At 39.1% G+C, this 13,849-nt stretch overlaps 1 protein-coding gene across 5 annotated transcripts in view; it reads left to right on the plus strand.

The window, feature by feature from the left end:
* Window positions 1-13,849, plus strand: part of FOXP2 (forkhead box P2) — a 347,008-nt gene that overhangs the window by 175,547 nt on the left and 157,612 nt on the right. Inside the window, exon 3 of one of the 5 annotated variants that reach the window (XM_006882653.1) lies at window positions 7,854-7,928. The exons of the other annotated variants lie outside the window; for them this stretch is intronic. Coding sequence (XP_006882715.1) covers window positions 7,854-7,928 — 75 coding nt within the window. The remainder of the gene's footprint in view (window positions 1-7,853; window positions 7,929-13,849) is intronic. 5 annotated transcript variants of the gene reach the window in all.

Raw genomic sequence — 13,849 nt, forward strand, 5'->3', positions numbered from 1 at the left:
ACAGGAAGAGACTGCCCATCTTTCTTCAAAGCATGGGCATTTACATTGACCGTGCAATTCCTTATCACTAGTCAGTGAACTTGACTGAAGAAAAAATATACTCTTGTTCTCATTAACTTTTCTTACATTGTGAAATGGCAGTAGCTTAACAGTACTTGCAATATTATCATCTGTAGAAATTCCAGATGTTTTCTTATCACTTAACAACTGGCAAAAACATTTGAAAATATTATTTATGTTCATTATTACTTCAAAATTACAGAAGTTATTAGATCTGCCATTTTATCTTATTACTTAATGCATTAGGGAAGAAATAAAGCTATTAATATTTCACAAATGTGGCATCTTAAATATTTTTAAAACTATATTTCAGTATAACTGACTTCCTTTCTAATTCTTTGTATTTCATTTGGTGCAATTAAAATTTTTCTGAGATAGCTAATAAAGACAGTTCCAGATTGACAAAATATTTCAGGGTGTAAAAAGTCAGGAGCCCTGCCAGTGGGACTTACCTTGTTGAATTCTAGATCACATGCTCTTTTCCCACTAACTTCTAGAAGCTGGGATCATTTTCATTTATGGAGGGTGACTTTTTTCCAAGTGTGGTCACAGCTTTTCTAAATCATGGTCATTTTCCAGTTGCATGTTAAAAATTTACATCTCTGGGTCTTATCCTAGATCTTTGAATCTGAATCACAAGAAATACTGCCTGGCTATACAATTTTCACATGAAAAAAAGAATGATAATAAACGTGATTTACTTGTTTCCATGTCATACACCCTCATTTGTTTCAGGGTAGAGCCGATAGCCATAGAGTTTTTTCTGGCTATTATATTTGCAGAAATAGAGTGCCATGTCTTCCTCTCAGGATGTCACTTGTTGAATTTGAACCTCCAATCTTTTGGTTAGAAATGGAGCTTATTACCCAGATATTATCAATGATGGATAATGGCATTTAGAAGCAAACAAACAAAAAAACAACAGCAACAATGATGACTGTCCTTTTTCAATTCTTTTTATCTTTCTGGGCTTCATTTTCTTCCTCTGTGGGATGGTAATTCTTCAATGGCTGCGCTATGATCTCTGCAGAGATCAGGAGTCGGGCTCTGCAGCAGAAGTGAGTAGGGCCAATTGCTTCTTCCAGTATATGCTCATATTGGAGCAGTCCTCTGAAGTCCAGGAGGACTACTTATTGTTGACTGATTCCACTTATGAAATACTTCCGAAGAGTTTTCCATGCATCAATTCTCTTTTCTCTACCTGCTAAGCAAAAGCTTAGGAAGTCTTCAGTTTAATTTTCCGAAATGTCCTGTAGAAGGATGAAGTAATTGACTTTGCAAAGCTAACACTTTTCTTCCTGGTACAAACTGTTGACAACACTGTCCCAAAGAACAATTTGTATCAAGTAAGATGAGTGGCCAAAAGTGACTCAACCAAGCCAATAAACCTAGTTTTTCCAATTAGAGAAAAGCCTTTATGTCTTTATGTTTTGATGTTGTCTTCAGTTTTCTTTTTGTACTATTTTCACTGCATTAAGTGTCCATATTTCTGGCTAGCTGAGACATTTTTTAATTCATTGCCATGCCTTTACATTGATGACTATTCCATTCTTATACACTGAACATTGTCTGACACTCAGTACTTCACCATGACAAAGAACAATCTTGGCATCCATTTTGGTCAACTTGAAGAAATAAATTTTAATTTAAATGTTTTCATTTATTAGTAGACATCAATATGTACTACAAATATGAGCAATAAGACTCGCAAGTAAAATACTTTTTATGAAAATATATCTTAGAAAAATAAAATATATATTTAACCTACCTCTAAAATATATTCCTAACAGTCATGTAATACCACATAATGCCAACATTACATATTAGCTTCTTTTTTACTTTTTTTTTTTTAATACTGGTTTACTTACAAAGTTCGTATACATTGCTTTTCACACAGGATCTTTCCCATTTCCTTACTCACCCCTCCCACCACCCATCAAATTGTGTGACCCTAACATCACTGCCCTGTGCATATCCACCCTATTCTCCTACATTCCTCACCCCCCTGGATCCTATACACATTTTACTAGTTACCTTTCTGTTTCTACAGCAATGGTCTTATATAGTACTTGTAGTTATGGGATTGAATTCATTTAGCATAATGCTCTCCAGATCCTCCCAAGTTAGGTGGTAATTTTCAAAATAATTGCTTCTGTGTGCCACATAGTATCCCATTGTGTGAATGTACCATAATTTCTCGAGCCATTTGATTGTGGCTGGACATGTGGCTATTTTCATATTCTTTTTTTTTAATGTCTGGGTTGGTTGGGTTTTTTTTTATTTACATTTTTTAAATTATTATTAATTTTAATGAACATTTACAGAGATTTTACATTTCCTTTCATTCATTGTTGCATTTTTGTCCCCACCCACATATTCTTGTGTTGATGAATAATGCTGCTATGAATACTGTGTAATATATTAACCTCTTGATCTTCCTAGACCAGGTGTCTAAAGAGAAGAAAAAAATGTTTCTATAGGGGGAAAAAATTCTATCCTGACTGCTCTTTGTGTGACCCTGACCCGTCCTGCGTCATCCTCAGTCACTGCTGCCCTCAAGCCTTGTACCTTGCACTTGCACTTGAACTTTGAAGCCATTATTTCAGTCCATCTCACTGAAGCTATTTCTCTTTCTTGCTGACTTTCTTCTTTATTAACCATGCTGTATTTCTTCATAGATGGACACCCTTTAAATAAAACGTGTCTGTGAAAGGAACATCCCCACTTCCAAGAAGCATGCTGGCTAAACTTCTTCCAAAACAGGTCTAGTCATTCTTCTGGTAGTCGATGGAATATTCCATAGTCTTCACCGACACCACAATTCAAAAGACATTTCCAGGCTTCCTCATTCACGCTCCAACTTATTCATGCAGAAGAAGTACTTCAGAACTCCACAGCTGGTCCTAACAGTGGCATCATTGCTCGTTGGCATTCCAAATAACTAAGTCATCAGATTTGCCCACTGCAGCATGTCATTTCCTATCTTGACTAATGTGGCCATGGGCCTTAATGGTAGATTCAAGTAAAATGAAATCTGCTACCCCTTCAGTTGTTGTTTCTCATGATGTTTCGTATTGGTCCAGATGTGAGGAATGTTTGTTTTCTTCACTCAGTGCATTATGTCATCTTCAAATAATTGTACCATGTGTATGGTGCTGGTTGTTAATGGAGATTTCTTCTTCCTAAAACCATGTTCTTCTTCTGGTCTGACTCATGGAAACTACATGTATTCCATGGTGAATATGCTCCACAGAGTTCCTGGCTGTCGTCTTTAGAAAAGTAGATTGCAGTGGTTTTCTTCTGTATGGTGGTTGTGAGGACTCAAATCCCTACCCTTTAGGTTACTAGTCAAGCATAAACCAAGTGTGCTTCCCAGGGATCTCGGAGCTTACATATTTGGGTTTGTGTTCGGTGACAATGAATTTAATAATTTTTACTCACAGTGACATTATATGACAGAATACAACTGTGTGGAGGGGTTTTCCAGGTTGTAATCTTTATAGGAGATCATGGCCAGCTCTTTGTCTTTCAGACCCTCTGAGTAGACTTGAGCTGTCAACCTTTCATTAAGCAACTATATAAATTTTGTACCAGCCATAAAACAAACCAACTAACCCCCACTGTTCTTGAGTTGATTCGGACTCAGTCCTGCGATCAGGACTCTGTATCTGTTACTTTCACAGAAGACTGCTTCATCTCTCCTGAGAATCAGCTGGTGGATTGAAACCTTCAACCTCTCTGCTAGCAATCCAGCACCAAACTTCCAATGTGATCAGGGCTATTGTATCATTCATTACGGCTCTTTTAGACTACTCACGACATTGGCCCAAAATTGAATGCTGTCATCATGCTTGGAAGTGTGGAGGGATAGTGTGAGAGAGGAAGACCCCAGATGAGATGAACTGACGCAGTAACTGGGGCAATGTGGGGAGGTGTGGCAGAGAGAGTGAGGCTGGCTTAGGAGAGAGTGGGGTTCAGAGCTATGGTACATATGGTTGCTATGAGTCGCAGGCAACTTGATGGCATGTAGGAACAATTACAAAGCAATAGTGATAGTTTGTGATTATGAAGTGCATGAAATGTTAGTATTGTCCTACTTACTTTAAAAATCTTACATGAATGTTTTTTGTTGACGCATCCCTTTCTAGATAAAGACCCCTAAGATAGCCTGTTCAAGGTCACATTATCAGTAAGTGGCCAAGCCAGCCTCTGAATCCCTGAATCCCATCTCTAGACCTAATGTTCTTCTCACAGCTCTGAATGACTCACCCTTTACAATTTTCCCAGAAAATTATCATGATCTCTATTTAACTGAAGAATGGGTTCTTTCTGAAGTTAATAGTGCAAACCCATACCAGTAAGTACACGGTCCTCATCTTTTCACGGTTAAAAGGTTCTTTGGTGCTTATTTGAAACAGATGCACACACTTAAAATATCCATTCGCATTGTGTTTCCCTGTGATTTGCGGGGACATGGCAGGTTGCCTTCGGGAGACGCATTTCTAAATGACTGTCTGATCTCATTCCCCTCAGTTCTCTTTTACAGACCTGTGACTTCATGGGTCTGGTGAAGCATGGTCGGTTGGAGGTTTAGGAGTGTGTGTTGCCAACATTCTGTCTCTTGCTGCTGTTGAAACCTCTAGTGCAGCCACATGAAGAAGGGAGTGGGGTTTATAAAGCACAGTCTCTTCAACTAACCCGTTGAGCACGACACAGTGAAGGCTAATGGGAGCGCACAGTTGATTCTCATGTACCTTTAACTCCAGCAGTTTTTAATTGGGAGTTATTTTGAAGTCCTTGTCCTTTAGAGCGTTTACCTTTCTTCTAAGTTGTCATTCTTGCATAAACTTAAGATTAACTTGACTTTCTTTCTTCACAGTGAGCTCTCGTGGTGCAGTGGTTGAAGTGTCTGTCTTCTTCACCTCACAGTCAGAGATTCAGTACAAGTGAGAACAATGAGATATCTGTTTCTGGAAAGAGCTTACTTAAGCCTCTGAAATCCCACGGAGCAGTTCTGTTTTGCCCTCGTGGCCCTCTTGGAGTTGAAAGACTCTTCATGGGAGTGGGCTCGATTTGGTTTTATCTCCACAAATTTTGCCTCTTAACTTTTCCTTTTTATTGTCCACTCAAAGAAACCTTTTTAGCATTTCAAATAGATGCGTTCTAAATCAGGCAGTCTTTGTCTTAGGAGATACATTCTCTGTGTCTCTCATTGCTGTTGAATGAGATTAATGACCCAAAAACTGCCGTCAGATAGGTTCGGACTCAGATAGGTGGCCCTCCATCAGCTTTCCAAGCTTGTAAATCTTAAAGGGAGCAGAGAATTACCCAGCGTAGAAAGGTGGAGCTCTCCGCCTCTTTAAAGTTTGACAGCCCTGGAAACGCTAAGGGACAGTGCCACTCTATCATGTGGTTACTGTGAGTGGAAATTAACTCTATTATGGTGATGTGACAGCCCAGGAACCTTGTCAGCAGTTCTGTTCTATCCTGTTGGGTCACTGTGAGTAGGAACCAATTCTGATGCATTGGACTCAATGGTAGTTCAGGTAGCACCTGTTTCTTTTGATTTCTATTTGTATGTGTAATTCTCATGGTCAAGTCCATAAGGAGTTGTGCTGCTGACCAAAAGCCTGTACCTCGCTGGTGGTGCACATCCACCAGTGTCTCCATAGCAGAAGGATGGAAAGTCTCCTCCCATGTGATTTACAGCCTCTGAAAAACTACTGGAGAGTCTGCTGTGAGTCAGTTCCAATTGGACAGCAATGATTTGAGTCTGCTTGTCCAGGGTATTGAGTTTTGGGTTGTGTTTTGTTTTGTTTTGTTTCGCATGTTCCTTTCCCCTATTAAAACTGAATTATGAGAACTGAGACCTGCTTTTCTCTATGTTCTGTCTTCTGACTTTGACTAAGACGGCCACTCTTCAGCATCTCAGCAAGTTTTGGTAATGTTGGAGACACATAGGTTATTATTTTATTTGCGTATGCTTGAATGAGTTCAAGATAATGTCACTTATTTTATTGAGCTTAATTTTAAGGATTAAATGTAAATAGTGTCATGGCAAGTTTTGAATCACTGTCATCCTCACCTCTTTATGGTTTTACATAGCTGGCTATCTGTGGCTTTTCTGTTAGTCTGTTTCATTGTTATGGTGTATGGAGTAGTGTTTCATTTCTTTTAGGGTGCTTGTGACCTTGTTAAATAACAGTCCAAAAATTGTGTGGCTTGTTTTGATTTTAACCAAAGTTACAGCTGCCTAGCTGTAAAGCAGTCAGTTTCTCTTATTATGACTAGTTCTTCAACTTGTACTGTTTTAAATTGCCTGCAATTAGCATATTTCAACCTTATTTTTAGGTTTAAATTGCAGTGTGAGAGTGTACTCTCCTCTTAGCTAATTAGTGCTATCAAGGAACAGTAGGTTACCTCATTAGTACCATGTGCATTTAATTAAAGAAGAGAAAATTGGAGTTAACCTCATAGTTAATATTTTCACAGAGTGCTACAATGCCAACACCTTCAATTGGAGTCACACCCCTGTGTATCTAATTATGCACCCATGCCAAATAAGGTTAGTAAGGGTACCACAAGGCTGTTGACAAAATAATTGAGACGAAAACGAGTGTGTTGGATTCTGACAGTAAAATATAACTTGAGCAGTCCTCCCCACCCCCAGTCCTCATCTGCCAACATCAGGTGACACACTGATGTAGGGAAGAGACGCGAGGGGCTACGTTGGAAGCCATTTTTCCTGTTTGATCTAATGTTGCTCTTATCTTGAGGAAAATGGCGCATAGTCACGCAAAGCATATACAATCCGTTTCTTAAACAGAGCGCCTGAACTTCAGAGATGTATTTGAAAAGAATTATTTATAAGATGTAATATTTACATGCATCAAACCACTACAAATACTCCCTGACACCCTCACCACATCCCTCCTTGCTTTTCTTCTTTTCTGGTAGAGTTATAATTTCCCTTGTGTATCTTAGGAATGGGGATCATCCTTTCATATCATACATGAAGTCTAAGGACGTGCTGTCACATGGGCTATTCAAATGCAGTGTAATCCTTTTGCCCTTCAGACAAAATCTTTGAAATGTCTAATGCTACTTAGGTAAAAAATGACATTCCATGTCATTTATCAATAAATAATCACTTTGCTTTTGCAGATAAAAATGCAAACTATACATTTGAGTGGATAGGGTAGGTTCCAATGTAAATAGCACAATTCAACAGGTTTAAAACAGATAATGGAGCTTGGCTCTATGGACTCAGATATATTTTAATGGCAGTTCTTGTGTTGTAATGATGCATGATGAAGGTAGTTCATTTAAAGAGAATCTTAAGATTGATTCTAATAAATTAGGAATGGTTAGGGGTGTTTTTTTTATAATAACATAGGTATAATTTTAAGGATATATAACATCATGTGCTCCAAAACCTCCATGCTATTTAAATCTATAGGAGTACTTATAAACATCGGCCTTAATTTTAGCTCTAGAAGTGAAGTTTCTAAGGTAGAATCATGGTAGATGATGAATTTTGAGTTATAGATAAACTCATTAAGATTCAAATATTCAACTTCACAAGACTGGGAAATTATTTCTATTTTTTAAAATATCTATACTAGTACTGAAAGTAAGAGACAAGGACGGAATAGTCTTGTATCGTTTTTACAGACTAAGATAATGTTTAAAAAAATCAACTTTTGTTTCAGTAATAATAATGTACAGTTTTAGCCTAAGCCTTAAGAAGAGAGGTCAAAATGCCAACTTCTGATTCTCTTTGTTTAATCCAGGAATTGCTTCCAGAAACAAAATTATGTGTCTGTGGCCTCTCTTCTGGTGATGGGCATCCTCACAACACACTTGCAGTAAGTTACATGGGAAATTGAGAAATTCATCTATTAAACACAAGGCCATGGACTCAATCTGCTCACTAGATTACCTGTGACTTCCTTTTAGACACTCCCTTCCAATATGCAGTTTATCAAGAGATGACTAATGGTAAGGTGTAGATTGAATTAGCTGGTTTTCTATTACTACTGGTATTCTCATCTCAATTATGGTTTATCAGATATATAGTCCACTGTTGGTGAGAGCCAAAAGCTGTAAAGCTAAAGGCATGGTATTGTCACTGTATTTTCCCTAGTATTATCACTGGATTTTTCCTGAGCCTTTAGGTACAGGTTGATGAGAATAGGAATCCCATACAGCAAAAAACCAGGTAGGTATTAGAGAGTGATCCAGCACATGCTTTATGGGAAGGTTGTTGCCCATGTTCTTTAAGTTGCTGTATAAGTATGTTGAAGCTTTTAAAAGGGGGGAAAAAAATAAAACATTGTCACCAAGTATAACATGTTTCCTTCTACTTGAATGTTCAATGGAAATGGCTCTCATGACCCAATTCACATTATATAGAAATAATGAAACAGGATAGGTATTACATTCTGTATGTAAAATGTAGGTTGCATGATGTTCTGAAATTAATCTGGTTTAGAGATTCATTGAATTTCATTAATTATATTGGTTCTTTATCCAAAACATCATCTGCCTTTATTAAATAATAGTAATTCTGTATTCTGCTGACAAAAGGCAAAATCGAAAGCATCAGATCCTCATACATTCGCTGAGTAGAAGTGCAGTGCCTGAGTAGCAATGCTGAATTTAACAACTCAAGTTCATTCTCCTCAGCCTTTCTGAAGGAATGCCAGTGTCCGTGGCGGCTTCAGATGCTAGGTTGAGGAGTCGGACGTGGTTGTGTTTCTCTGGGAGTACACCTAGTCTCTTAGAAAGAATAGCAGGACCAGCAGTTGGTTCCATGCTGCCTGGCAGTGGGAGTGAAGAGTGAACGAGCAGTGACTACTTAACGTGTGTACTTGTCATCCCTGCAGTCCACCAAACTAAACAAACAAACAAACAAAATCTTCAAACTAGACAGTAGGCAACATAATAAGTATTTTTCTTTGCTTCACAGCACAAGGAGAAAAGATGCCAATATCACTACCAAACCCATGGTCATCAAGTTGAATCTAATTCATAAATATTTTAAAGGACAGAGCAAAACTGACCCGTAGGGTTTTCAAGGCTGTAAATGCTTATAGAAACAGAGTATCTCAATTTTCTCTTGAGGAGCCAGTGGTGGGTTCAGACCTCCATTGTTGGGGTTCGCCTCTGAATGCCTTCACCACAGTCCACCAGAAATCAGACCAAAGCCACTGCCAGCAAGTCACTACATGGCAACACACAGTAAACCTTCATGTTAGGAGACTGCTCATCATTCTCCTTTCGGTGGACTTGACTTTTATTTTTCTAATAGTACAACATTTAACTCATTGTGCCACCAAAGCTCTCTATATTATGTTATTATCTTTATTATGAAATACTTATCTTTTAGATGGTGTTTATATACCATAGAGCCAGGAGCGATCCACAGCTGACCCTCCGGCAGGTTTTCAGAAAAAATTAATTGCACAGGAAGAGATTGCCCATCCTTCTTCCGTGGATCAGCTGGTGAATTTGAACCATGGTCCTTCAGGATTGTAGTGAAATTTCTTACCACTCTTTTCTTTATTGAATATATAGGATGTAAACTTTTTGAAGGTTCAAATTGCTATGTAATGTGATCTTAAAACAAGGGACAAACTAAAAATGCTATCTTTATTCATCATTGCTAGTTTTTGTAGGTTGGGCATGGTACTCTCTCAGTAATCATTAGTTACATTTAGAAGTATCAACCTGAGTGGAACTCTACCAAGTGTAGATCACTATAAGATCCTGGTGGACTAGAGGGCTCACATAGCAGCCCTCCTCTCACATAGCCAGAGACCACAGACCCTCCCCCCCACTTTCCTCACTCTACTCCACCTCACCACCATTTGGGGACTCTGTTAGAAACCTTTTGTTCTTCAGTTCATAGGCTTGGACATACCATCCTTGCCAAAGCCCCACCTGAAAGTGACTTTCTGCACCAGAATGTCAGCTGGTGGTAGGCATTCAAGTCCCCAACGTGAGGTTTCAAGTGGGGGTCTTAGGCCTTGCCAACTGTCTTCCTTCTTATAGCATCTGCCTCATGAACTTAGAAACCACATTTGTCCCATAGCCAGGTCATTTCCCAGGAAGCCAAGGATAATAAAGGAATCAGACACTTAAAAAAAAAAGATTTGGTCTAAAAGGTGGGAAGATAATAAGATAGATGATGATGTTAATTTCCATGGAGTAAGTTATCCACTTGGGCTGGCCCTGTGTGTATCACATATATATGTGATATGTATGTGATGGTGGGCCATTTGGAAGACATATAGACCTGTCTTCAGAGGAGTCACTAGCAACCTTTCCACAGCCAGTTCTTCACCTTTTGTGCCACCTCTAAAGGCCACTTCATTTCCTTGTCTACGTTGTGAAACCTTTGCAGTATTAATCATTATGATAGTTCTCAACTCGATTTTGGAACTCATAAATATCAATGGATTATTTTAATATATCATGTACTTTTTCTATGGTTGATTAAGCTCACAAATAAAATCCCAAAATTTTCAGATATCTGCTAAAAAAAAATCTTCTCAAACTAATTTGTACTCTACCCTTCCATCTAATTCACTTGAACAATAAAAATCTCTTAAATTTATTAAGAATAAATTCCAAGCAGGAATTAAAGTTTTATAAATTACAGGTAAGTAAGTAACTGGAATCGTCACATGTAGCCTAATGCCAAAACTTACCTTAAAAGAAGTAAGAAACATTTAATATTTGATAGAAAACTTTGCCAAACACCCTCCATTTTTTCCAGATATTCCTATTATCAAGTTACTAATAAAAGGGGCAGTAAAAATATATTTCAGAGGGGAATTCTCTGGTGTTTTTGTTTACAATGCAAACATCATATATATAGTAGCCCTCTTCTGAGCTTTGCACGTCCAAATGCGGAACCCTTGCAAAGTCTGCCCTCAGGGACCTCTTCAGAATGCTAAAGAGCAATGGTAGTCTGGAGAGAAAGGTGGGTCTGATGCAGTCCATGGTCTTTTCAGTTGCGTGCTATACATCTGAGAGCTGGATAATGATAAAGTATGACAGAAAGAATGAATACCTATGAGTTGAGGTGTTGGAGAAGAATATTGAACCTCCCCATGGGTTGCCAAGAGAACCAACAGGTCTGTCCTGGAGAGGATGAAACCAGGTTGCCTCTTGGAAACAAGAATTTTGAACCTCTGTCTCATATACTTTGGGCATGTTGCCAGGAGGGACTCATTCTTGGAGAAGGACATCATGCTGCAGTGGTCAGCGCAGGAGAGGAACACCTTGGATGAGATGATTGACAGTGGGAGTGGAATCAGGTGTGTCAGAGTTGGTGACGTTGGCTCAGGATAGGGCAAGTTTCAGAGCTGCTATTCATAGTGTTGCTAAGAGTCATAGTCTACTTGATGGCACATAGTAACAACAACAACAATTATGATAGTTTTATATGCATATTAATACATTATGATTATTGTGCCTCTACCAGTGCCTTATAGTGTTAGACAATGATTTTACCAACTTTTATCATCTCCATCTGAAAATTATAATCTTCAATTCTATCAAGCTGTTAAATGTAAAGGAAACATTTGAGCTATATAGGTAGCATTTTGAATATTTTAACATAGCAGTGTAACAGCCTATCATAATTTAACACTCTGTTGTAACCAAATTTCACTGGAAAAACTATGAAGCTTTGACTTTAAAAGACAAGAGAGAATGAGACCATGAGACTGTGCACTCAACACACATCCAACAACAAGCCTTCAATATTTGCCTTTCTTACACTCGCTTTAGTCATGTTGTGTGGGATGTTTTGTTTGGTTGTTTTGGGGGTGTGGTGCAGGGTTTTGCTGTAAAGAACACAAATTTTCTTTTTCCCCCCCATTCACATTGTGTTTCATATGATCTTTCCCTTGCATTGTCTTATAAAATTAATCACCATTGATATATGTCCACTATTAGCCAGTCTTTTCAGATCCCCACTGGACATTTCCTAATTCCTTCGCCCACCAAACTCTGTGACTCCTTAATTTCCTCACTGCACCCCCAGTCCCTTTGCCACCTCCCCCATGCCCTCTTTGGCAATCCATATACAACTTACTAGTTATCCTTCTGTTTTTACAATAATGACACTAACTTGAGAAAAAAAGACGTCACATATTTTACTTTACTTTTAAACTTCAGTGCTAGGACAGAGCCTTATATCCCTCGTTTGTCAAACATCTTTACAAATGACTCACCATCTTGTTTTTCTTATTTTGGTTTTGTTGGCTCGCCATAGTCACACCAGCTACTGAGTAAACTCAGTAACCCAGAACCTGTTGACACCTCATCTGTCCAAAAGGCCTCATTAACACTTATTTTCACCTAATCTTGTTGTTTAGTCTTGCCTACAGGTTTTCACATCAAGATGACTACTGTTTTAGGTAGGATTGTGCCTGCTATAACTACTAAAATAATAATGTTGAAGGTGTAATTCTTTGTCTTTTCAGTTAGTTGGTTGTTTTTGTTTTTTATTAATTTTAATGAAAGTTTACAGAGACAGGATTTTCAGTCATGCATTGTTGCACTTTTCTCCCTGCCCCCCCCCCCGATTTTGTTTTCAAAACCTCGAGTATCATCAGATCAAATAAATCTTCTTTTGACCCAAATACTGTTGACCTTAGATATTATGAGTTGTCTCTGGACTCAAAGTGACCCTTTTTCCTCATCCTGCATCCATCCCTACGGTGCCTCCTCTACTTAAACCCATTGTTACAGTTACTGATCCCCCATATATCTTATTAAGTGCCTTTCTTTCTTTGCTGACCCTCCACTTTTTCAAACATAATATCCTTCAGGGACTGGCTGCTCCTAGCGTTACCCCCATAGTATGTGAGACATTATCTCTCCAGCTGTGCTGCTAAGGAACGTTATGACTGCAATCCCTCTAAGACATGTGTGCATATAAAGTAAAAAGATATGTCTGGCCTTGGCCTACCAGGTTTGTATCTCATTAAAGCTAAATTACTTTAGACACATATGATAGGTTCTCTGGCAGGTCTTTAATTATTTCCCTGATGTTTTTTGTCTTGTTGGAGACTGTGGATCGAGGTGACTGAGCAACAGGGATTTTAAAGAATCTTTCTCTGTTTGAATCTCTTTTCTCCTTTTGTGCTTTAACTAAATACGACCAAATAATCATTACAGCTTGAGTCATAGCTAAGACAAATGAAGAAACTTCCTCTGTAAAGAAGGCCTCAGAGGGAAACACTGGGCTAAGCAAATCAGGAACCTTGTGGTTCAAAGGTTAAAAATGGCTTATATAGTGGTTTGGACTCAGGGCCACTCAGGAGAAAAATGGGGTCATTTGTTCCTGTTAAGATTCCCCCAAAACCAACCTCATTGCCATTAGATTTATTCTAACTCAGTTATTGCTGTGGCTGCTCAGTTACTTCCTGCTCATACTCAAACATGAGTGACACCGTGGAGCACTGCTCCCACCCGTGGAGCACTGCACCCACCCCGTGGAGCACTGCTCCCACCCGTGGAGCACTACACCCACCCCTGGAGCACTACTCCCACCCGTGGAGCACTGCACCCACCCGTGGAGCACTGCTCCCACCCGTGGAGCATTGCTCCCACCCCGTGGAGCACTACACCTACCCCGTGGAGCACTGCACCCACCCCGTGGAGCACTACACCCACCCCTGGAGCATTGCTCCCACCCCGTGGAGCACTACACCTACCCCGTGGAGCACTGCACCCACCCCTGGAGCACTACACCCACCCCTGGAGCACT

Source organism: Elephantulus edwardii, unplaced genomic scaffold (assembly GCF_000299155.1).
Source record: "Elephantulus edwardii isolate Elephantulus edwardi_28Jun2011 unplaced genomic scaffold, EleEdw1.0 scaffold00022, whole genome shotgun sequence".
NCBI lineage: Eukaryota > Metazoa > Chordata > Mammalia > Macroscelidea > Macroscelididae > Elephantulus > Elephantulus edwardii.